This window comes from Carassius carassius, chromosome 13 (genome assembly GCF_963082965.1).
Source record: "Carassius carassius chromosome 13, fCarCar2.1, whole genome shotgun sequence".
In the NCBI taxonomy this organism is placed as follows: domain Eukaryota; kingdom Metazoa; phylum Chordata; class Actinopteri; order Cypriniformes; family Cyprinidae; genus Carassius; species Carassius carassius.
The window spans coordinates 15,790,707-15,814,925 of record NC_081767.1 but is presented as its reverse complement, the minus strand read 5'-3'; the positions used below and the strand labels follow the sequence as shown (position 1 = coordinate 15,814,925).

The following is a 24,219-nucleotide window of genomic DNA, read 5'->3' as shown; positions in this document are numbered from 1 at the left end:
AAAGTGTATAGGTGGTGCTATCGAGCCATTTTGCCACACCCAATGGAATATTGGCCTTCAGATCTGTTCAGGCCAGGACCCTTATCACACATGTGAAGTTTGGGCAAGATCGGACATTTTATGCCTGAGTTATAACATCTTTTATTCCCATGGCGACACATCGAACTTCGTCACGGCGCCATGGACACGCCTTTTAACGAAAACTCAAGATCTGCTCAACTAAACATCACACAGGTCTTTAGATTAGACTGACCACAAAAATAACATTGATGACATAAAATTTCTAGGAGTAGTTTGTCGCAGTGTAAAATATTTCCCTTCCTGTTGCCAATAGGTGGCGCTATGACTATAACTGAATATTGGCATGTAGATCTGTTCAGGTCAAGAGTCTTATCCAACATGTGAAGTTTGGGGCAGATTGGACATTGTATGTCTGAGTTACAGCAACTTCCTTTTTCATGGCGAAACATTGAAATTTGTCAGGCCACCATGGACACGCCCTTTAACGAAACCTCAAGTCCTTCGCAATTTAACATCGCAAAGGCCTTTAGATTAGGCATACCAACTTTGGTGTTGATCTGAATGAATCTCTAGGAGGAGTTCGTTAAAATACAACGCATGGAAATGACAAAAATTACACAAAATTTGCTCATAAAATTAAAAATAACCGACTTTCTGTTGGGTTTCGGATTTCGTACCAAGAGACTTTTTTGTAGGTATTGGTGTGTTACATGTGTGTACCGGTTTTTGTACATGTACGTGAAAGGGAGCTCGAGGCGCGCTATGTTGAATGTGTATAGATGGCACTATCGAGCCATTTTGCCACACCCGATGGAATATTGGCCTACAGATGTGTTCAGGCCAGGACTCTTATCACACATTTGAAGTTTGGGGAAGATCAGACATTTTATGCCTGAGTTACAACAACTTCTCTTGCTGTGGCGAGACATCAAATTTTGTCATTTTTGCAATGGACACGCTCTTTAACAAAAACTCAAGATTGCCACAATTTAACATTACCCAGGCCTTTAGATTAGACTGACCACAAAAATACATTAATGTCAAAAAATCTCTAGAAGTAGTTTGTCTCAGCGTAAAATATGTCACTTCCTGTTGCCAGCAGGTGGCACTATGACTATAATTGAATATGGGCATGTAGATCTGTTAAGGGCAGAAGTCTTATCTAACATGCGAAGTTTGGGGCAGATTGGACATTGTATGTCTGAGTTACAGCAACTTCCTTTTTCATGGCGAAACATCAAAATTTGTCAGGCCGCCATGGACACTCCCTTTAACGAAATCTCAAGATCTTCCCAATTTAACTTCGCAAAGGCCTTTAGATTTAACTGACCAAGTTTGATGTTGATCTGAATAAATCTCTAGGAGGAGTTCGTTAAAGTACAACCCCTGAAAATGCCAAAAACAACACCAATTTTGCAGAGAACATTCTAAATAACTGACTTCCTGTTTGGATTCGGATTTCGTACCAAGAGACTTTTTCGTTGATATTTTTGTGTTACATGTGTGTACCGATTTTTGTACATGTACGTGAAACATAGCTTGAGGCGCACTCCGTTGAAAGTGTATATGCACTCAGTTGAAAGTGTATAGGTGGCGCTATCGAGCCATTTTGCCACACCCAATGGAATATTGGGCTTCAGATCTGTTCAGGCCAGGACCCTTATCAGACATGTGAAGTTTGGGCAAGATCGGACATTTTATGCCTGAGTTATAACATCTTTTATTCCCATGCCGACACATCGAACTTCGTCACGGCGCCATGGACACGCCCTTTAACGAAACCTCAAGTCCTTCGCAATTTAACATCGCAAAGGGCTTTAGATTACACTGACCAAGTTTGCTGTTCATCTGAAAAAATCTCTAGGAGGACTTCGTTAAAGTACAACCCCTGAAAATGGCAAAAACAACACCAATTTTGCAGGAAAAATTCAAAATAATCGACTTCCTGTTGGGATTAGGATTTCGTACCAAGAGACTTTTTTGTAGGTATTGGTGTGTTACATGTGTGTACCAATTTTTGTACATGTACGTGAAACATAGATCGAGGCGCACTCCGTTGAAAGTGTATAGGTGGCGCTATCGAGCCATTTTGCCACACCCGATGGAATATTGGCCTTCAGATCTGTTCAGGCCAGGACTTTTATCAAACATGTGAAGTTTGGGGAAGATCGGACATTTTATGCCTGAGTTATAACATCTTCTATTCCCATGACGAGACTTTGAATTTTGTCACGGCGCCATGGACACGCCCCTTAACGAAAACTCAAGATCTTCACAACTTGACATCGCACAGGCCTTTAGATTAGATTGACCACAAAAAAGACATTGATGTCATAAAATTTCTAGGAGTAGTTAGTCGCAGTGTAAAATATGTCACTTCCTGTTGCCAATAGGTGGCGCTATGACTATAACTGAATATGGGCATGTCAATCTGTTCAGGTTCGAAGTCTCATCAAACATGTGAAGTTTGGGGCAGATTGGACATTGTATGTCTGAGTTATAGCAACTTAATTTTTCATGGCGAATCATCGAAATTCGCCAGGCCGCCACGGGCACGCCCTTCAACGAAAACTCAAAATCTTCGCAATTTAACATCGCAAAGGTCTTTAGATTAGGCATACCAACTTTGGTGTTGATCTGAATTAATCTCTAGGAGGAGTTCGTTAAAATACAACGCATGGAAATGACAAAAATGACACAAAATTTGCTCATAAAATTAAAAATAACCGACTTCCTGTTGGGTTTCGGATTTTGCTCCAAGAGACTTTTTTGTAGGTATTGGAGAGATACATGTGTATACCAATTTTCATACATGTACGTGAAACGTAGCTCGAGGCGCACACCGTTGAACGTGTATAGGTGGCGCTGTCGAGCCATTTTGCCACACCCACTTCTGAAACCCATATCAGACGTAAATATTCGCCAGTTCTGAGGTGTGTGCAAAGTTTCATGACTTTTTGAGCATGTTTAGGCTCTCAAAAATGCGATTCATCTTAGAGAAGAAGAATAATAATAATAATTAAAGCTGCAAGCAGCGATGAACGGGCCCTCGCACCCGGGCTCACCGCCAGCGAGAGGCTTTAGTAAATTGGCGAACGGCGAGATATATGCATTTAAAGTCGTAAATATAAGTGGAATATATAAAAATCATTTATATGTGCCAGTCTTCCTGTTGCCAGCAGGTGGCGCTATCATTATAATGGAATATTGGCCTTCAGATGTGTTCAGGCCAGGACTCTTATCACAAATGTGAAGTTTGGAGAAGATCGGACATTTTATGCCTGAGTTACAACAACTTCTCTTCCTGTGGCGAGACATCAAATTTTGTCATGGTTCCATGGACACACCCTTTGACAAAAACTCAAGATCTCCATAATATAACATTGCACAGGCCTTAAGATTAGACTGACCACAAAAAATACATTAATGTCAAAAGATTTCTAGGAGTACTTTATCACAGCGTAAAATATGCCACTTCCTGTTGCCAGCAGGTGGCGCTATGACTATAAGTGAATATGGGCATGTGGATCTGTTAAGGGCAGAAGTCTTATCTAACATGCGAAGTTTGGGGCAGACTGGACATTGTATGTCTGAGTTACAGCAACTTCCTTTTTCATGGCGAAACATCAAAATTTGTCAGGCTGCCATGGACACGCCCTTTAACGAAATCTCAAGATCTTCCCAATTTAACTTCGCAAAGGCCTTTAGATTTAACTGACCAAGTTTGATGTTGATCTGAATAAATCTCTAGGAGGAGTTCGTTAAAGTACAACCCCTGAAAATGCCAAAAACAACACCAATTTTGCAGAGAACATTCTAAATAACTGACTTCCTGTTTGGATTCGGATTTCGTACCAAGAGACTTTTTCGTAGATATTGGTGTGTTACATGTGTGTACCGATTTTTGTACATGTACGTGAAACATAGCTTGAGGCGCACTCCATTGAATGGGTATATGCACTCAGTTGAAAGTGTAAAGGTGGCGCTATTGAGCCATTTTGCCACACCCAATGGAATATTGGCCTTCACATCTGTTCAGGCCAGGACCCTTATCACACATGTGAAGATTGGGCAAGATCGGACATTTTATGCCTGAGTTATAACATCTTTTATTCCCATGGCGACACATCAAACTTCGTCACGGCGCCATGGACACGCCTTTTAACGAAAACTCAAGATCTTCACAACTAAACATCACACAGGTCTTTAGATTAGACGGACCACAAAAATAACATTGATGTCATAAAATTTCTAGGAGTAGTTTGTCGCAGTGTAAAATATTTCACTTCCTGTTGCCAATAGGTGGCGCTATGACTATAACTGAAAATTGGCATGTAGATCTGTTCAGGTCAAAAATCTTATCCAACATGTGAAGTTTGGGGCAGATTGGACATTGTATGTCTGAGTTACAGCAACTTCCTTTTTCATGGCGAAACATCGAAATTTGTCAGGCCACCATGGACACGCCCTTTAACGAAACCTCAAGTCCTTCGCAATTTAACATCGCAAATGGCTTTAGATTACACTGACCAAGTTTGGTGTTCATCTGAATAAATCTCTAGGAGGAGTTTGTTAAAGTACAACCCCTGAAAAGGGCAAAAACAACGCCAATTTTGCAGGGAAATTTCAACATAACCGACTTCCTGTTGGGATTCGGATTTCGTACCAAGAGACTTTTTTGTAGGTACTGGTGTGTTACATGTGTGTACCGATTTTTGTACATGTACTTGAAACGGAGCTCGAGGCACGCTATGTTGAATGTGTATAGGTGGCGCTATCGAGCCATTTTGCCACACCCGATGGAATATTGGCCTACAGATGTGTTCAGGCCAGGACTCTTATCACACATGTGAATTTTGGGGAAGATCGGACATTTTATGCCTGAGTTATAACATATTTTATTCCATTGGCGAGACATCGAACTTCGTCACGGCGCCATGGACATGCCTTTTAACGAAAACTCAAGATCTTCACAATTTAACATCGCACAGGCCTTTAGATTAGACTGACCACAAAAAAGACATTGATGTCATAAAATTTCTAGGAGTAGTTAGTCGCAGTGTAAAATATGTCACTTCCTGTTGCCTATAGGTGGCGCTAAGACTATAACTGAATATGGGCATGTCAATCTGTTCAGGTCAGGAGTCTTATTAAACATGTGAAGTTTTGGACACATTGGACATTGTATGTCTGAGTTATAGCAACTTCATTTTTCATGGCGAATCATCGAAATTCGCCAGGCCGCCACGGACACGCCCTTTAACGAAAACTCAAAATCTTCGCAATTTAACATCGCAAAGGCCTTTAGATTAGGCATACCAACTTTGGTGTTGATCTGAATTAATCTCTAGGAGGAGTTCGTTAAAATACGACGCATGGAAATGACAAAAATGACACAAAATTTGCTCATAAAATTAAAAATAACCGACTTCCTGTTGGGTTTCGGATTTTGCTCCAAGAGACTTTTTTGTAGGTATTGGAGAGATACATGTGTATACCAATTTTCATACATGTACGTGAAACGTAGCTCGAGGCGCACACCATTGAACGTGTATAGGTGGCGCTGTCGAGCCATTTTGCCACACCCACTTCTGAAACCCATATCAGACGTAAATTTTCGCCAGTTCTGAGGTGTGTGCAAAGTTTCATGACTTTTCGAGCATGTTTAGGCTCTCAAAAATGCGATTCATCTTAGATAATAATAATAATAATAATAATAATAATAATAATAATAATAATAATAATAATAATAATAATAATAATAAACGGAGCAATTCCAAGAAGGTCCTCACACCATCGGTGCTCGGGCCCTAATAATAATAATAATTAAAGCTGCAAGCAGCGATGAACGGGCCCTCGCACCCGGGCTCACCACCAGCGTGTTGATTTAGTAAAAAGATGAACGGTGAGAAATATGCATTTCATGTCATAAACATAATTGCAATTTGTCAAAGTCATTAATATGTGCCAATCTTCATATTGCCAGCAGGTGGCGCTCTCATTATAATGGAATATTGGCCTTCAGATGTGTTCAGGCCAGGACTCTTATCAATCATGTGAAGTTTGGGGAAGATTGAACATTTTATGCCTGAGTTACAACAACTTCTCTTGCTGTGGCGAGACATCAAATTTTGTCATGGCGCCATGGACACGCCCTTAAACAAAAATTCAAGATCTCCACAATTTAACATTGCAAAGACCTTTAGATTAGACTGACCAAAATAAAGTGTTGATGTCATTAAATTTCTAGGAGTAGTTTGTTACAACGTAAAACATGTCACTTCCTGTTGCCAGCAGGTGGCGCTATGGCTATAACTGAATATTGGCATTTAGATCTGTTCAGGTCAAAAGTCTTATCCAACATTTGAAGTTTGGGGCAGATTGGACATTGTATGTCTAAGTTACAACAACTTCCTTTTTCATGGCGAAACATCGAAATTTGTCAGGCAGCCATCAAGATCTTCGCAATTTAACATCGCAAAGGCCTTTAGATTTAACTGACCAAGTTTGATGTTGATCTGAATAAATCTCTAGGAGGAGTTTGTTAACGAACAACCCCTGAAAATGGCAAAAACAACGCCAATTTTGCAGAGAAAATTCCAAATAAAACTCTAAATAACCGACTTCCTGTTGGGATTCGGATTTCGTACCAAGAGACTTTTTGTAGATATTGATGTGGTACATGTGTGTACCGATTTTTGTACATGTACGTGAAACATGGCTCGAGGTGCACTCCGTTGAAAGTGTATATGCACTCAGTTGAAAGTGTATAGGTGGCGCTATCGAGCCATTTTGCCACACCCAATGGAATATTGGCCTTCAGATCTGTTCAGGCCAGGACCCTTATCACACATGTGAAGTTTGGGCAAGATCGGACATTTTATGCCTGAGTTATAACATATTTTATTCCCATGGCGACACATCGAACTTCGTCACGGCACCATGGACACGCCTTTTAACGAAAACTCAAGATCTTCTCAACTAAACATCACACAGGTCTTTAGATTAGACTGACCACAAAAATAACATTGATGACATAAAATTTCTAGGAGTAGTTTGTCGCAGTGTAAAATATTTCCCTTCCTGTTGCCAATAGGTGGCGCTATGACTATAACTGAATATTGGCATGTAGATCTGTTCAGGTCAAGAGTCTTATCCAACATGTGAAGTTTGGGGCAGATTGGACATTGTATGTCTGAGTTACAGCAACTTCCTTTTTCATGGTGAAACATTGAAATTTGTCTGGCCGCCATGGACACGCCCTTTAACGAAACCTCAAATCCTTCGCAATTTAACATCGCAAAGGCCTTTAGATTAGGCATACCAACTTTGGTGTTGATCTGAATGAATCTCTAGGAGGAGTTCGTTAAAATACAACGCATGGAAATGACAAAAATGACACAAAATTTGCTCATAAAATTAAAAATAACCGACTTTCTGTTGGGATTAGGATTTCGTACCAAGTGATTTTTGTAGGTATTCGTGTGTTACATGTGTGTACCAATTTTTGTACATGTACGTGAAACATAGCTCGAGGTGCACTCTGTTGAAAGTGTATAGGTGGCGCTATCGAGCCATTTTGCCACACCCGATGGAATATTGGCCTTCAGATCTGTTCAGGCCAGGACTTTTATCACACATGTGAAGTTTGGGGAAGATCGGACATTTTATGCCTGAGTTATAACATCTTTTATTCCCATGGCGAGACTTTGAATTTTGTCACGGCGCCATGGACACGCCCCTTAACGAAAACTCAAGATCTTCACAATTTAACATTGCACAGGCCTTTAGATTAGACTGACCACAAAAAAGACATTGATGTCAAAAATTTCTAGGAGTAGTCTGTCGAAGTGTAAAATATGTCACTTCCTGTTGCCTATAGGTGGCGCTATGACTATAACTGAATATGGGCATGTCAATCTGTTCAGTTCAGGAGTCTTATTAAACATGTGAAGTTTTGGACACATTGGACATTGTATGTCTGAGTTATAGCAACTTCATTTTTCATGGCGAATCATCGAAATTCGCCAGGCCGCCACGGACACGCCCTTTAACGAAAACTCAAAATCTTCGCAATTTAACATCGCAAAGGCCTTTAGATTAGGCATACCAACTTTGGTGTTGATCTGAATTAATCTCTAGGAGGAGTTCGTTAAAATACAACGCATGGAAATGACAAAAATGACACAAAATTTGCTCATAAAATTAAAAATAACCGACTTCCTGTTGGGATTCGGATTTCGTACCAAGAGACTTTTTGTAGATATTGATGTGGTACATGTGTGTACCGATTTTTGTACATGTACGTGAAACATGGCTCGAGGTGCACTCCGTTGAAAGTGTATATGCACTCAGTTGAAAGTGTATAGGTGGCGCTATCGAGCCATTTTGCCACACCCAATGGAATATTGGCCTTCAGATCTGTTCAGGCCAGGACCCTTATCACACATGTGAAGTTTGGGCAAGATCGGACATTTTATGCCTGAGTTATAACATATTTTATTCCCATGGCGACACATCGAACTTCGTCACGGCACCATGGACACGCCTTTTAACGAAAACTCAAGATCTTCTCAACTAAACATCACACAGGTCTTTAGATTAGACTGACCACAAAAATAACATTGATGACATAAAATTTCTAGGAGTAGTTTGTCGCAGTGTAAAATATTTCCCTTCCTGTTGCCAATAGGTGGCGCTATGACTATAACTGAATATTGGCATGTAGATCTGTTCAGGTCAAGAGTCTTATCCAACATGTGAAGTTTGGGGCAGATTGGACATTGTATGTCTGAGTTACAGCAACTTCCTTTTTCATGGTGAAACATTGAAATTTGTCAGGCCGCCATGGACACGCCCTTTAACGAAACCTCAAGTCCTTCGCAATTTAACATCGCAAAGGCCTTTAGATTAGGCATACCAACTTTGGTGTTGATCTGAATGAATCTCTAGGAGGAGTTCGTTAAAATACAACGCATGGAAATGACAAAAATGACACAAAATTTGCTCATAAAATTAAAAATAACCGACTTTCTGTTGGGATTAGGATTTCGTACCAAGTGATTTTTGTAGGTATTCGTGTGTTACATGTGTGTACCAATTTTTGTACATGTACGTGAAACATAGCTCGAGGTGCACTCCGTTGAAAGTGTATAGGTGGCGCTATCGAGCCATTTTGCCACACCGATGGAATATTGGCCTTCAGATCTGTTCAGGCCAGGACTTTTATCACACATGTGAAGTTTGGGGAAGATCGGACATTTTATGCCTGAGTTATAACATCTTTTATTCCCATGGCGAGACTTTGAATTTTGTCACGGCGCCATGGACACGCCCCTTAACGAAAACTCAAGATCTTCACAATTTAACATTGCACAGGCCTTTAGATTAGACTGACCACAAAAAAGACATTGATGTCAAAAATTTCTAGGAGTAGTCTGTCGAAGTGTAAAATATGTCACTTCCTGTTGCCTATAGGTGGCGCTATGACTATAACTGAATATGGGCATGTCAATCTGTTCAGTTCAGGAGTCTTATTAAACATGTGAAGTTTTGGACACATTGGACATTGTATGTCTGAGTTATAGCAACTTCATTTTTCATGGCGAATCATCGAAATTCGCCAGGCCGCCACGGACACGCCCTTTAACGAAAACTCAAAATCTTCGCAATTTAACATCGCAAAGGCCTTTAGATTAGGCATACCAACTTTGGTGTTGATCTGAATTAATCTCTAGGAGGAGTTCGTTAAAATACAACGCATGGAAATGACAAAAATGACACAAAATTTGCTCATAAAATTAAAAATAACCGACTTCCTGTTGGGTTTCGGATTTTGCTCCAAGAGACTTTTTTGTAGGTATTGGAGAGATACATGTGTATACCAATTTCCATACATGTACGTGAAACGTAGCTCGAGGCGCACACCGTTGAACGTGTATAGGTGGCGCTGTCGAGCCATTTTGCCACACCCACTTCTGAAACCCATATCAGACGTAAACTTTCGCCAGTTCTGAGGTGTGTGCAAAGTTTCATGACTTTTCGAGCATGTTTAGGCTCTCAAAAATGCGATTCATCTTAGAGAATAATAATAATAATAATAATAATAATAATAATAATAATAATAATAATAATAAACGGAGCAATTCCAAGAGGGTCCTCACACCATCGGTGCTCGGGCCCTAATAATAATAATAATTAAAGCTGCAAGCAGCGATGAACGGGCCCTCGCACCCAGGCTCACCACCAGCGTGTTGATTTAGTAAAAAGATGAACGGTGAGAAATATGCATTTCATGTCTTAAACATAATTGCAATTTGTCAAAGTCATTAATATGTGCCAATCTTCATATTGCCAGCAGGTGGCGCTATCATTATAATGGAATATTGGCCTTCAGATGTGTTCAGGCCAGGACTCTTATCAATCATGTGAAGTTTGGGGAAGATTGAACATTTTATGCCTGAGTTACAACAACTTCTCTTGCTGTGGCGAGACATCAAATTTTGTCATGGCGCCATGGACACGCCCTTAAACAAAAATTCAAGATCTCCACAATTTAACATTGCAAAGACCTTTAGATTAGACTGACCAAAATAAAGTGTTGATGTCATTAAATTTCTAGGAGTAGTTTGTTACAACGTAAAACATGTCACTTCCTGTTGCCAGCAGGTGGCGCTATGGCTATAACTGAATATTGGCATTTAGATCTGTTCAGGTCGAAAGTCTTATCCAACATTTGAAGTTTGGGGCAGATTGGACATTGTATGTCTAAGTTACAACAACTTCCTTTTTCATGGCGAAACATCGAAATTTGTCAGGCAGCCATGGACATGCACTTTAACGAAACCTCAAGATCTTCGCAATTTAACATCGCAAAGGCCTTTAGATTTAACTGACCAAGTTTGATGTTGATCTGAATAAATCTCTAGGAGGAGTTTGTTAACGAACAACCCCTGAAAATGGCAAAAACAACGCCAATTTTGCAGAGAAAATTCTAAATAACCGACTTCCTGTTGGGATTCGGATTTCGTACCAAGAGACTTTTTGTAGATATTGATGTGGTACATGTGTGTACCGATTTTTGTACATGTACGTGAAACATGGCTCGAGGTGCACTCCGTTGAAAGTGTATATGCACTCAGTTGAAAGTGTATAGGTGGCGCTATCGAGCCATTTTGCCACACCCGATGGAATATTGGCCTTCAGATCTGTTCAGGCCAGGACTTTTATCACAGATGTGAAGTTTGGGGAAGATCAGACATTTTATGCCTGAGTTATAACATCTTTTATTCCCATGGCGAGACTTTGAATTTTGTCACGGCGCCATGGACACGCCCCTTAACGAAAACTCAAGATCTTCACAATTTAACATTGCACAGGCCTTTAGATTAGACTGACCACAAAAAAGACATTGATGTCAAAAATTTCTAGGAGTAGTCTGTCGAAGTGTAAAATATGTCACTTCCTGTTGCCTATAGGTGGCGCTATGACTATAACTGAATATGGGCATGTCAATCTGTTCAGTTCAGGAGTCTTATTAAACATGTGAAGTTTTGGACACATTGGACATTGTATGTCTGAGTTATAGCAACTTCATTTTTCATGGCGAATCATCGAAATTCGCCAGGCCGCCACGGACACGCCCTTTAACGAAAACTCAAAATCTTCGCAATTTAACATCGCAAAGGCCTTTAGATTAGGCATACCAACTTTGGTGTTGATCTGAATTAATCTCTAGGAGGAGTTCGTTAAAATACAACGCATGGAAATGACAAAAATGACACAAAATTTGCTCATAAAATTAAAAATAACCGACTTCCTGTTGGGTTTCGGATTTTGCTCCAAGAGACTTTTTTGTAGGTATTGGAGAGATACATGTGTATACCAATTTCCATACATGTACGTGAAACGTAGCTCGAGGCGCACACCGTTGAACGTGTATAGGTGGCGCTGTCGAGCCATTTTGCCACACCCACTTCTGAAACCCATATCAGACGTAAATTTTCTCCAGTTCTGAGGTGTGTGCAAAGTTTCATGACTTTTCGAGCATGTTTAGACTCTCAAAAATGCGATTCATCTTAGAGAATAATAATAAAAATAATAATAATTAAAGCTGCAAGCAGCGATGAACGGGCCCTCGCACCCGGGCTCACCGCCAGCGAGAGGCTTTAGTAAATTGGCGAACGGCGAGATATATGCATTTAAAGTCGTAAATATGAGTGGAATATGTCAAAATCATTTATATGTGCCAGTCTTTCTGTTGCCAGCAGGTGGCGCTGTCATTATAATGGAATATTGGCCTTCAGATGTGTTCAGGCCAAGACTCTTATCACACATGTAAAGTTTGGGGAAGATCGGACATTGTATGTCTGAGTTACAGCAACTTCCTTTTTCATGGCGAAACATCGAAATTTGTCAGGCTGCCATGGACACGCCCTTTAACGAAATCTCAAGATCTTCCCAATTTAACTTCGCAAAGGCCTTTAGATTTAACTGACCAAGTTTGATGTTGATCTGAATAAATCTCTAGGAGGAGTTCGTTAAAGTACAACCCCTGAAAATGCCAAAAACAACGCCAATTTTGCAGAGAACATTCTAAATAACTGACTTCCTGTTTGGATTCGGATTTCGTACCAAGAGACTTTTTCGTAGATATTGGTGTGTTACATGTGTGTACCGATTTTTGTACATGTACGTGAAACATAGCTTGAGGAGCACTCCGTTGAAAGTGTATATGCACTCTGTTGAAAATGTATAGGTGGCGCTATCGAGCCATTTTGCCACATCCAATGGAATATTGGCCTTCAGATCTGTTCAGGCCAGGACCCTTATCACACATGTGAAGTTTGGACAAGATCGGACATTTTATGCCTGAGTTATAACATCTTTTATTCCCATGGCGACACATCAAACTTCTTCACGGCGCCATGGACACGCCTTTTAACGAAAACTCAAGATCTTCACAACTAAACATCACACAGGTCTTTAGATTAGACTGACCACAAAAATAACATCGATGTCATAAAATTTCTAGGAGTAGTTTGTCGCAGTGTAAAATATGTCACTTCCTGTTGCCAATAGGGGCGCTATGACTATAACTGACTATTAGCATGTAGATCTGTTCAGGTCAAGAGTCTTATCCAACATGTGAAGTTTGGGGCAGATTGGACATTGTATGTCTAAGTTACACCAACTTCCTTTTTCATGGCGAAACATCGAAATTTGTCAGGCCGCCATGGACACGCCCTTTAACGAAACCTCAAGTCCTTCGCAATTTAACATCGCAAATGGCTTTAGATTAAACTGACCAAGTTTGGTGTTCATCCGAATAAATCTCTAGGAGGAGTTCGTTAAAGTACAAACCCTGAAAATGGCAAAAACAACGCCAATTTTGCAGGGAAATTTCAAAATAACCGACTTCCTGTTGGGAATAGGATTTCGTACCAACAGACTTTTTTGTAGGTACTGGTGTGTTACATGTGTGTACCGATTTTTGTACATGTACTTGAAACGGAGCTCGAGGCGCGCTATGTTGAAAGTGTATAGGTGGCGCTATCGAGCCATTTTGCCACACCCGATGGAATATTGGCCTACAGATGTGTTCAGGCCAGGACTCTTATCACACATGTGAAGTTTGGGGAAGATCGGACATTTTATGCCTGAGTTATAACATATTTTATTCCCTTGGCGAGACATCGAACTTCGTCATGGCGCCATGGACACGCCTTTTAACGAAAACTCAAGATCTTCACAATTTAACATCGCACAGGCCTTTAGATTAGACTGACCACAAAAAAAGACATTGATGTCATAAAATTTCTAGGAGTAGTTAGTCGCAGTGTAAAATATGTCACTTCCTGTTGCCTATAGGTGGCGCTATGACTATAACTGAATATGGGCATGTGAATCTGTTCAGGTCAGGAGTCTTATTAAACATGTGAAGTTTTGGACACATTGGACATTGTATGTCTGAGTTATAGCAACTTCATTTTTCATGGCGAATCATCGAAATTCGCCAGGCCGCCACGGACACGCCCTTTAACGAAAACTCAAAATCTTCGCAATTTAACATCGCAAAGGCCTTTAGATTAGGCATACCAACTTTGGTGTTGATCTGAATTAATCTCTAGGAGGAGTTCGTTAAAATACAACGCATGGAAATGACAAAAATTACACAAAATTTGCTCATAAAATTAAAAATAACCGACTTCCTGTTGGGTTTCGGATTTTGCTCCAAGAGACTTTTTTGTAGGTATTGGAGAGATACATGTGTATACCAATTTTCATACATGTACGTGAAACGTAGCTCGAGGCGCACACCGTTGAACGTGTATAGGTGGCGCTGTCGAGCCATTTTGCCACACCCACTTCTGAAACCCATATCAGACGTAAATATTCGCCAGTTCTGAGGTGTGTGCAAAGTTTCATGACTTTTCGAGCATGTTTAGGCTCTCAAAAATGCGATTCATCTTAGAGAAGAAGAAGAATAATAATAATTAAAGCTGCAAGCAGCGATGAACGGGCCCTCGCACCCGGGCTCACCGCCAGCGAGAGGCTTTAGTAAATTGGCGAACGGCGAGATATATGCATTTAAAGTCGTAAATATAAGTGGAATATATAAAAATCATTTATATGTGCCAGTCTTCCTGTTGCCAGCAGGTGGCGCTATCATTATAATGGAATATTGGCCTTCAGATGTGTTCAGGCCAGGACTCTTATCACAAATGTGAAGTTTGGAGAAGATCGGACATTTTATGCCTGAGTTACAACAACTTCTCTTCCTGTGGCGAGACATCAAATTTTGTCATGGTTCCATGGACACACCCTTTGACAAAAACTCAAGATCTCCATAATATAACATTGCACAGGCCTTAAGATTAGACTGACCACAAAAAATACATTAATGTCAAAAGATTTCTAGGAGTACTTTATCACAGCGTAAAATATGCCACTTCCTGTTGCCAGCAGGTGGCACTATGACTATAAGTGAATATGGGCATGTGGATCTGTTAAGGGCAGAAGTCTTATCTAACATGCGAAGTTTGGGGCAGACTGGACATTGTATGTCTGAGTTACAGCAACTTCCTTTTTCATGGCGAAACATCGAAATTTGTCAGGCTGCCATGGACACGCCCTTTAACGAAATCTCAAGATCTTCCCAATTTAACTTCGCAAAGGCCTTTAGATTTAACTGACCAAGTTTGATGTTGATCTGAATAAATCTCTAGGAGGAGTTCGTTAAAGTACAACCCCTGAAAATGCCAAAAACAACACCAATTTTGCAGAGAACATTCTAATTAACTGACTTCCTGTTTGGATTCGGATTTCGTACCAAGAGACTTTTTCGTAGATATTGGTGTGTTACATGTGTGTACCGATTTTTGTACATGTACGTGAAACATAGCTTGAGGCGCACTCCATTGAATGGGTATATGCACTCAGTTGAAAGTGTAAAGGTGGCGCTATTGAGCCATTTTGCCACACCCAATGGAATATTGGCCTTCACATCTGTTCAGGCCAGGACCCTTATCACACATGTGAAGTTTGGGCAAGATCGGACATTTTATGCCTGAGTTATAACATCTTTTATTCCCATGGCGACACATCAAACTTCGTCACGGCGCCATGGACACGCCTTTTAACGAAAACTCAAGATCTTCACAACTAAACATCACACAGGTCTTTAGATTAGACGGACCACAAAAATAACATTGATGTCATAAAATTTCTAGGAGTAGTTTGTCGCAGTGTAAAATATTTCACTTCCTGTTGCCAATAGGTGGCGCTATGACTATAACTGAATATTGGCATGTAGATCTGTTCAGGTCAAAAATCTTATCCAACATGTGAAGTTTGGGGCAGATTGGACATTGTATGTCTGAGTTACAGCAACTTCCTTTTTCATGGCGAAACATCGAAATTTGTCAGGCCACCATGGACACGCCCTTTAACGAAACCTCAAGTCCTTCGCAATTTAACATCGCAAATGGCTTTAGATTACACTGACCAAGTTCGGTGTTCATCTGAATAAATCTCTAGGAGGAGTTCGTTAAAGTACAACCCCTGAAAAGGGCAAAAACAACGCCAATTTTGCAGGGAAATTTCAAAATAACCGACTTCCTGTTGGGATTCGGATTTCGTACCAAGAGACTTTTTTGTAGGTACTGGTGTGTTACATGTGTGTACCGATTTTTGTACATGTACTTGAAACGGAGCTCGAGGCGCGCTATGTTGAATGTGTATAGGTGGCGCTATCGAGCCATTTTGCCACACCCGATGGAATATTGGCCTACAGATGTGTTCAGGCCAGGACTTTTATCACACATGTGAAGTTTGGGGAAGATCGGACATTTTATGCCTGAGTTATAACATCTTTTATTCCCATGGCGAGATTTTGAATTTTGTCACGGCCATGGACACGCCCCTTAATGAAAACTCAAGATCTTCACAACTTAACATCGCACAGGCCTTTAGATTAGACTGACCACAAAAAAGACATTGATGTCATAACATTTCTAGGAGTAGTTAGTCTCAGTGTAAAATATGTCACTTCCTGTTGCCAATAGGTGGCGCTATGACTATAACTGAATATGGGCATGTCAATCTGTTCATATTTGGAGTCTCATCAAACATGTGAAGTTTGGGGCAGATTGGACATTGTATGTCTGAGTTATAGCAACTTCATTTTTCATGGCGAATCATCGAAATTCGCCAGGCCGCCACGGACACGCCCTTTAACGAAAACTCAAAATCTTCGCAATTTAACATCGCAAAGGCCTTTAGATTAGGCATACCAACTTTGGTGTTGATCTGAATTAATCTCTAGGAGGAGTTCGTTAAAATACAACGCATGGAAATGACAAAAATGACACAAAATTTGCTCATAAAATTAAAAATAACCGACTTCCTGTTGGGTTTCGGATTTTGCTCCAAGAGACTTTTTTGTAGGTATTGGAGAGATACATGTGTATACCAATTTTCATACATGTACGTGAAACGTAGCTCGAGGCGCACACCGTTGAACATGTATAGGTGGCGCTGTCGAGCCATTTTGCCACACCCACTTCTGAAACCCATATCAGACGTAAATTTTCGCCAGTTCTGAGGTGTGTGCAAAGTTTCATGACTTTTCGAGCATGTTTAGGCTCTCAAAAATGCGATTCATCTTAGAGAATAATAATAATAATAATAATAATAATAATAATAATAATAAACGGAGCAATTCCAAGAGGGTCCTCAAACCATCGGTGCTCGGGCCCTAATAATAATAATAATAAACGGAGCAATTCCAAGAGGGTCCTCACACCATCGGTGCTCGGGCCCTAATAATAATAATAATAATAAACGGAGCAATTCCAAGAGGGTCCTCACACCATCGGTGCTCGGGCCCTAATAAACGGAGCAATTCCAAGAGGGTCTTTACACCATCGGTGCTCGGGCCCTAATAATAATAATAATAATAATAATAATAATAATAAACGGAGCAATTCCAAGAGGGTCCTCACACCATCGGTGCTCGGGCCCTAATAATAATAATAATAATAATAATAATAATAATAATAATAATAATAATAATAATAATAATAATAATAATAAACGGAGCAATTCCAAGAGGGTCCTCACACCATCGGTGCTCGGGCCCTAATAATAATAATAATAATAATAATAATAATAATAATAAACGGAGCAATTCCAAGAGGGTCCTCGCACCATCGGTGCTCGGGCCCTAATAATAATAATAATAAACAGAGCAATTCCAAGAGGGTCCTCACACCATCGGTGCTCGGGCCCTAATAATAATAATAATAATAATAATAAACGGAGCAATTCCAAGAGGGTCCTCACACCATCGGTGCTCGGGCCCTAATTAGCCTGAAACATTCAGGATATTGCAATTTAATAAAACTCACTGGCAGCAAAATTATTATGTCAAGGCACTGTTGTAATACACATATAACATTTATACAGAACTTTTAATTTTACATGTTGTTGAGCTAGCAGATGTAGAACTATCAGCATTTCAACAACTTATGCTGTTTATGTAGCACAACCTTAACATCTATAAATCTTTAAAATTTTAGCATTTATGAAATGTATGAATGCTTGTTGATATAACTTTTTTAATCAGTTTATAACTCTTTCTGTCAATCACACATATATTTTGTCTTTGATTAAATAAAACATTTAAAAATTGCAATGTTAATATAGACCTGCATTTCTCAATAGGACTGACATGTTGTTTTTCCCATTACATTTTGTTTTGTATTTTGGTCAGATTTTAACAGAATAATATAACATTTAGGTGCAAATATGCAGAATAATAAACCAAAACTTGAGGCTAAAATGGCAAATATCTCCACAGCTACAGTAAATTTTCCAGGAGAACTGACATAAGCTGGTATAAAAGTAATCCATACAGCACAGAATATAAGCATGCTGAATGTGATGAATTTGGCTTCATTGAAGTTATCAGGAAGTGTGCGAGCAAGGAAAGCCAAAATGAAGCACAAGACAGCCAGTAGGCCAACATAACCCAGCACAGCCCAGAAACCCAATGTAGAACCGAGACTGCACTCAATAATGATCTTTTCCTTATAATATTTCATATTTTTGTGAGGATATGGAGGTGATATTGTTAGCCAAAGCAAACAGATAAGAACCTGTATAAGTGTAAAAGCAAGAACACTGAGTCGTTGTTGTGCAGGCCCAAACCATTTCATGACATTACTTCCTGGAAGTGTAGCCTTGAAGGCCATTAACACCACCATTGTTTTACCCAGAACACAAGAGATACAGAGAACAAAAGTAATCCCAAATGCTGTGTGACGCAACATACATGACCACTCAGTGGGACAACCAATGAAAGTAAGAGAACAGAGGAAACAAAGAGACAGTGAGAAGAGAAGCAAGAAGCTCAGCTCTGAGTTGTTGGCTTTTACTATGGGGGTGTTCTTCTTACTGTAAAACAGGATGGCCACTAGTACAGTTAATCCTACTCCAAACAGTGAGAAAAAAACTAGCACTATACCCATAATTTCTGTGAATGACAGAAACTCTACAGCCTTTAAAACACATTTATTTTTCTCAGCATTAGGCCAGTATTCACCTGGACACTGCTTGCAGTTAATTGAATCTGGAAAGGAAGTTATGATTACTATAGTTAGAGCCAAAAAATAAATAAATAAATTAAAAAAAGTCATTTATTAAGTCCTTTGATAAGAAACTGAATCCTTAATAGTAAAAAAAGATAGCAAAATGAGCAACTAACCAGTTTATTATGGAACAGTGAGATGGACTGACGATTACCTGTCTCATTACTGATTTCTCCTTCTGCACATGGAATACAGTCATAACAGCAGACAGGTCTTCCTTTCTGTGCAGCTTTCCTAGTGCCTGGAGGACAGCTCTCACTGCACACAGATCTTGGCTTCTAAATGGAAAATTGCATTATTCATTAATATTTATACTTTCCAAATTAACATACATTTTTCAGTTATGAAGTGCAGAATATAGCTTATTCTAAATATCTTGTCTTTCATAAAGGTCAATACAATGATTAATTTATTATTATTATTATTATTATTATTGTTGTTGTTGTTGTTTTTTAATGAGATTATGTTCACCATGAAAACCCGGTAGTACAAACAGATTGCCATTTACCTCCAGCTGTCCTCCAGCCCAAATAACGTTTTCAGTTTTAAGCATAAAGCTTTGATCAGGTGGTAGTGAGGTGTCAAAGTGACCCACTGGTTTGAATTGGAATGATCTATTTGAGTCCTGCTGCCAGTTAACAACTTCATAGTGGGCTACTGCACCACCAGTGCTGTCAAACCACACATGATCTCCAAACTTGACGGTGAAATTTACTTTTTTCAAAGCTTCAACCACCTGGTGAAAAAATTGTTTTAGTGCATTATCATTGAGGCTATTTTCATATTGTCTATTTCTGTTGTTTGTTTACTTATTTATTTTTTACATACAGAAATACACACATACATGTTTTGGTTGTATTGTCAGGCCTTTCTCACAACCTGTTTGCTCTTTGCAATTCAACAGACTGTGTAGGGAATGAGCCACAGCATAAACTGCTTTGTAGACATTACTTGCATATCTTTGTTCAGGCACATCTTCATTGTAGTTTTTTAATGTAAGTAGATCTTGATAACTGCTGCAGATTAATGCGTGTTGTGAGGAATTCCCCTCTGTCTTTGAGCATGGAAGAGCTGTTTCCCAAAATGATTTAATAACATAATCTGAAAACCCTTCAATATTGATTTTTCTAAATGCAAACCCCAGTGACCCTCCCAACACAAGAAAGCTGTGTGGAGTGATTAAGCTCTTTGCAGTTATCCATCCCTCCCCTCCGATCAGTTGGAAGCCTGTAATATTATGAATATTAAGCTGCTCAATAAGTAAGTCCATCTCAATGAGTGAAACAAATGCAACAATCACTTTTGCTGTGCTTTTTTTAATTGTCTCTACCACTTTTTTCAGTTTTTCTGGCTCAGTTCTGTAGAATTTCACTGAGTACTCCACACAAATCTCCTCCTTCTGAGCTGTATTGAGAAATATGGACATGACATTGTTCCCATAGTCATTGTCACTGTTCACAGCTCCCACCCAAGACCAACCTAAGTGCTTGACTATGTATGCAAGTGCCCTGCCTTGGTGGTAATCACTAGCAATTGTCCTGAAGAATGAAGGGTATTTTTTTCTATTACTGAGACATTCACATGAAGCTGAGTGACTTATCTGAGAGACAGAGAGGGGGAAAAATGAAATAAGTCTATATATATATTTATATATATATATATATATATATATATATATATATATAAACAGTTATCAGTGAGGTGATCGGTGGTACTACTCCTTACCACTGGAATTTTAAATGGTCCTGTAGTTCTGGACAGAATTACTGTAGCAGAAGACTCTGTTTCTCCTATGATAGCATGTATAGGAGATTGTCCATTGCATTTGTATTCTGCTGCAAGCTCCTGACCATTCATCAATCCCATAGTTGCACTCATAGCAGACTGTCTTGAACCACAGGTATCATAGATCCGGTATCCAATAGAAATATTTGGAAGCAAACTTTCACTTCTGTTAATTTCTTCAATAGCAAAAATCATAATTTGAGCCATACGAAAATCTCTTAAATTCACACTGTGAAAACATTAAACAGTAATGATTCATAGCAACTAAATAGACACAACAATATGTTAGAAAAGTAAACACTATTATTTGCATTCAGCTTTATATATATATATATATATATATATATATATATATATATATATATATATATATATATATACACACACACACACACACACACACACAAGAAAAAACAGCCATGGTTGAAACAACATGATATTTTAGTTTTAATAGTTTACTGTTATATAGTTAATGTTAAAATATAAAGCATTTTTACTTTAAATGTTTGTTTAAAAAACATGATCTGATCTAATGCTTTCAATGTAACAAACCTGGAGCATGATAGAAGCTGAGGTTTTTGTGCAAACTCAAATGAAGGAAATGTTTCTTTACTGCGTATTGCAAAAAGTGCTCCAATCATTATTTCTCCATCCTTGGAAAGCAGTGGGTGCTTAGGGTATCCCATCATTCTGCAAAGAGTGTTTCCAGCCTTGGTAGGAAGCTGATGGAAAAGCAGTAATATATAAAGAAAGAGAAGCATTCTAAATATTAAGCTCAACTGTGGTTGACAAATGTAAATAACCTGATACAGTATCTGCATTTTTATAGATGTAATTAATACGGATGAATGATTGTGTATGTAGCCAATGACCTCACAACATTTCATTTATGAAATGCATATTTCCTCCACAAAATCAAATGCATTTCTTGATCCAGACAACTATTATTATGATTTTTTTTTTTTGTGACTCTGGAGAAAAAGCATGTTCTGCCATACTAGGTGGAACGTGCTTTAACCCTTATGAACATAAAATCAGTTGTAGGTTTAGAAATTTGTGCATGCAATGAAGTGCTTACTTGATATCTCTGGTTAAGAAATGCATCTGGCTTTTATCTTTCTGTGCATGTAAGGCATTAAAGTTTAACTATATATATATATATATATATATATATATATATATATATAAACTTAAATCATCACAATAAGACCAGTTAAATGCTTCAAGAAAATGCGTCAAAACAAGTTTTTTTTTTTTCTTCATTTTTTCTTCATTTTTATACCATGTCAACTTTTATGTAATTTCACATACAATTTGGTTGTCATCCTTGAAAGTAGTTTTTTTTTTTCTTTTTTTTTTTCTTTAAACATTAAAAGTGTCACTCGATCTGTATATTTCTACTTATGGTACATCAGTTTTCTTTGCCCATGTCTTACACCCAATACCACCAGAATACACCAGCCATTCTTGTACATGCTATAGTTATTTTATGTATTGATTATTCTAACTCACTCCTATTTTGGTTACCTCTCAAACCCCATAAACTTCAGATGGTTTTAAGATTCAGCCCACATAATAACTATAACTTATTCCATTGAGCATATTATTCCTGTCCTTTATCAATTACATTAGCTTCCTGGTAAATATTGTGTAGAGTATAATGTTCTGCTTTTTATTTTGGAAGCTCTGCACAGCCCTCTGCACCTTCATATCTTCATACCTTCAAACCATACTATGGTTTAATTACTTGCAATTAATGGTGCGGACAGTCTGCCTGAAAAGATCTAATTTGAGAAAAAAATCTGATTTGCTTGCAGTCTGAACATAGTCAGATCTTCCTCATACTGTATGTCTCTCTAGGTATGCGTTCTCTTTGTTTAACTTTGTTTAATGGGGTCCAGAGCATTCAGCTTTGCTGATCCTCATCTCTGGAACTATTTTCCACTATTTGCACATTTAATTCATTGACTTCTTACTTTTGTCTTCTTATTGTTGACTTTGTGTCTTAAAACTCATCTTTTTAAATGAGCTTTTCCAGATTCATTTTATTTTATGGATTGCATTAATGTTGAATGGATGTTGCTTTGGTTGTATTGCTGTGTTGCATTTTGAGTGTTTAGAAAAGTGACTCTAAAAAAAATAATTAATGGTATTGTTGTTGATGATAATAATATTAATGTATGAATGTGAACCAGTCATGTATATTCAACAGCAGTTTATTTGTTGACATTATTAAAGCTGTAGTTCCCAGCATCATTTCCATTAAATTTGACAGGTTTACAAAATATAAGTGTTATTATGTAGTTTTTAGGATTTCTGACCATTTAACTCTGGTCCTCTTTGTTTAAGAGTCACATTTGCCTCCTTTGTGGTCAAAAGTGAACGAAGCCTTGAATTGTAAGCCTGTTTTTTTTTCCAGGAAAATCAATGTTATACATTTTTGTTCAATAATATTTTTTTTTGTTAATATTTATGATTTTGAAGCAAATGTTATGATTTAAATATATATATTTGTATTTCTTTCTTTATTTGCCTATTTTTAATACATGCAATATTTCACATTAAAATAGAGTGAATGCATTTAAAATACATTTTTTGAAGTGAGAATTGGACCATCTGGAGTCATTAAAACAATAAAAACTTGTGTGATGTTGAGTAACCTCTTGTATTAGCATCCTGTATAGATATCTACAGAGGCTTTTGGATTCCCATTGTTTTTTTAGACATAATTTCTTCATTTTTTTAGGTTTTGCATTTAGATATCTACACATTCTAAAAGACTTCCTTTTGTCAAGGTTTAGATATTTTTGGATAGATAAGTATCAGGTTTCACATTATGATTATAGTCAAACATTAAAATCTTGTTAGAAAGGGAATGCATAGAAAGCATAATAAAAATAAAGAATTGAAAGTGATAATTCAAAACATTTTATACAAACATTTTTTTTTTAATTATTTAATATTTTATTCAATGTAATTCAATAAATGTTATTTCACATATTTTCAAATTTTGCTCTGTTTCATACTAATATGTGTGTGGGTGTCTATTTTGCACTACTGATATTCTACAGAGTCACCCCTTGAGTCCTCCGCACTTTTTTTCTGACCAGTGGCTGACCAGTCCCTTTTTACATATTTCACATTCAATTTGACCGTGAAGAAGTCAAGTGTGACTATTTTTTTGTTTTATTTTAACATATCCAAATCATATCCATTTTTTTTTTTGTGTTCAGATTGCTAATGTGACAAAAGTCACCAAGTG

The 24,219-nt window shown here is 38.3% G+C and overlaps 1 protein-coding gene across 1 annotated transcript; it reads right to left on the bottom strand.

The window, feature by feature from the left end:
* Nucleotides 1-18,239: 18,239 nt before the first annotated feature.
* On the bottom strand, nt 18,240-21,749 carry LOC132155621 (extracellular calcium-sensing receptor-like). Its single transcript, XM_059564358.1, has 6 exons — nt 21,510-21,749; nt 20,898-21,186; nt 20,017-20,772; nt 19,681-19,908; nt 19,327-19,450; nt 18,240-19,153 (listed from the first exon to the last, which is right to left on the bottom strand). The coding sequence occupies exons 1-6, from the start codon at nt 21,716-21,718 to the stop codon at nt 18,240-18,242; spliced, it is 2,520 nt and encodes an 839-aa protein (XP_059420341.1). The 5' UTR covers nt 21,719-21,749.
* Between the last annotated feature and the right edge of the window lie 2,470 nt (nt 21,750-24,219).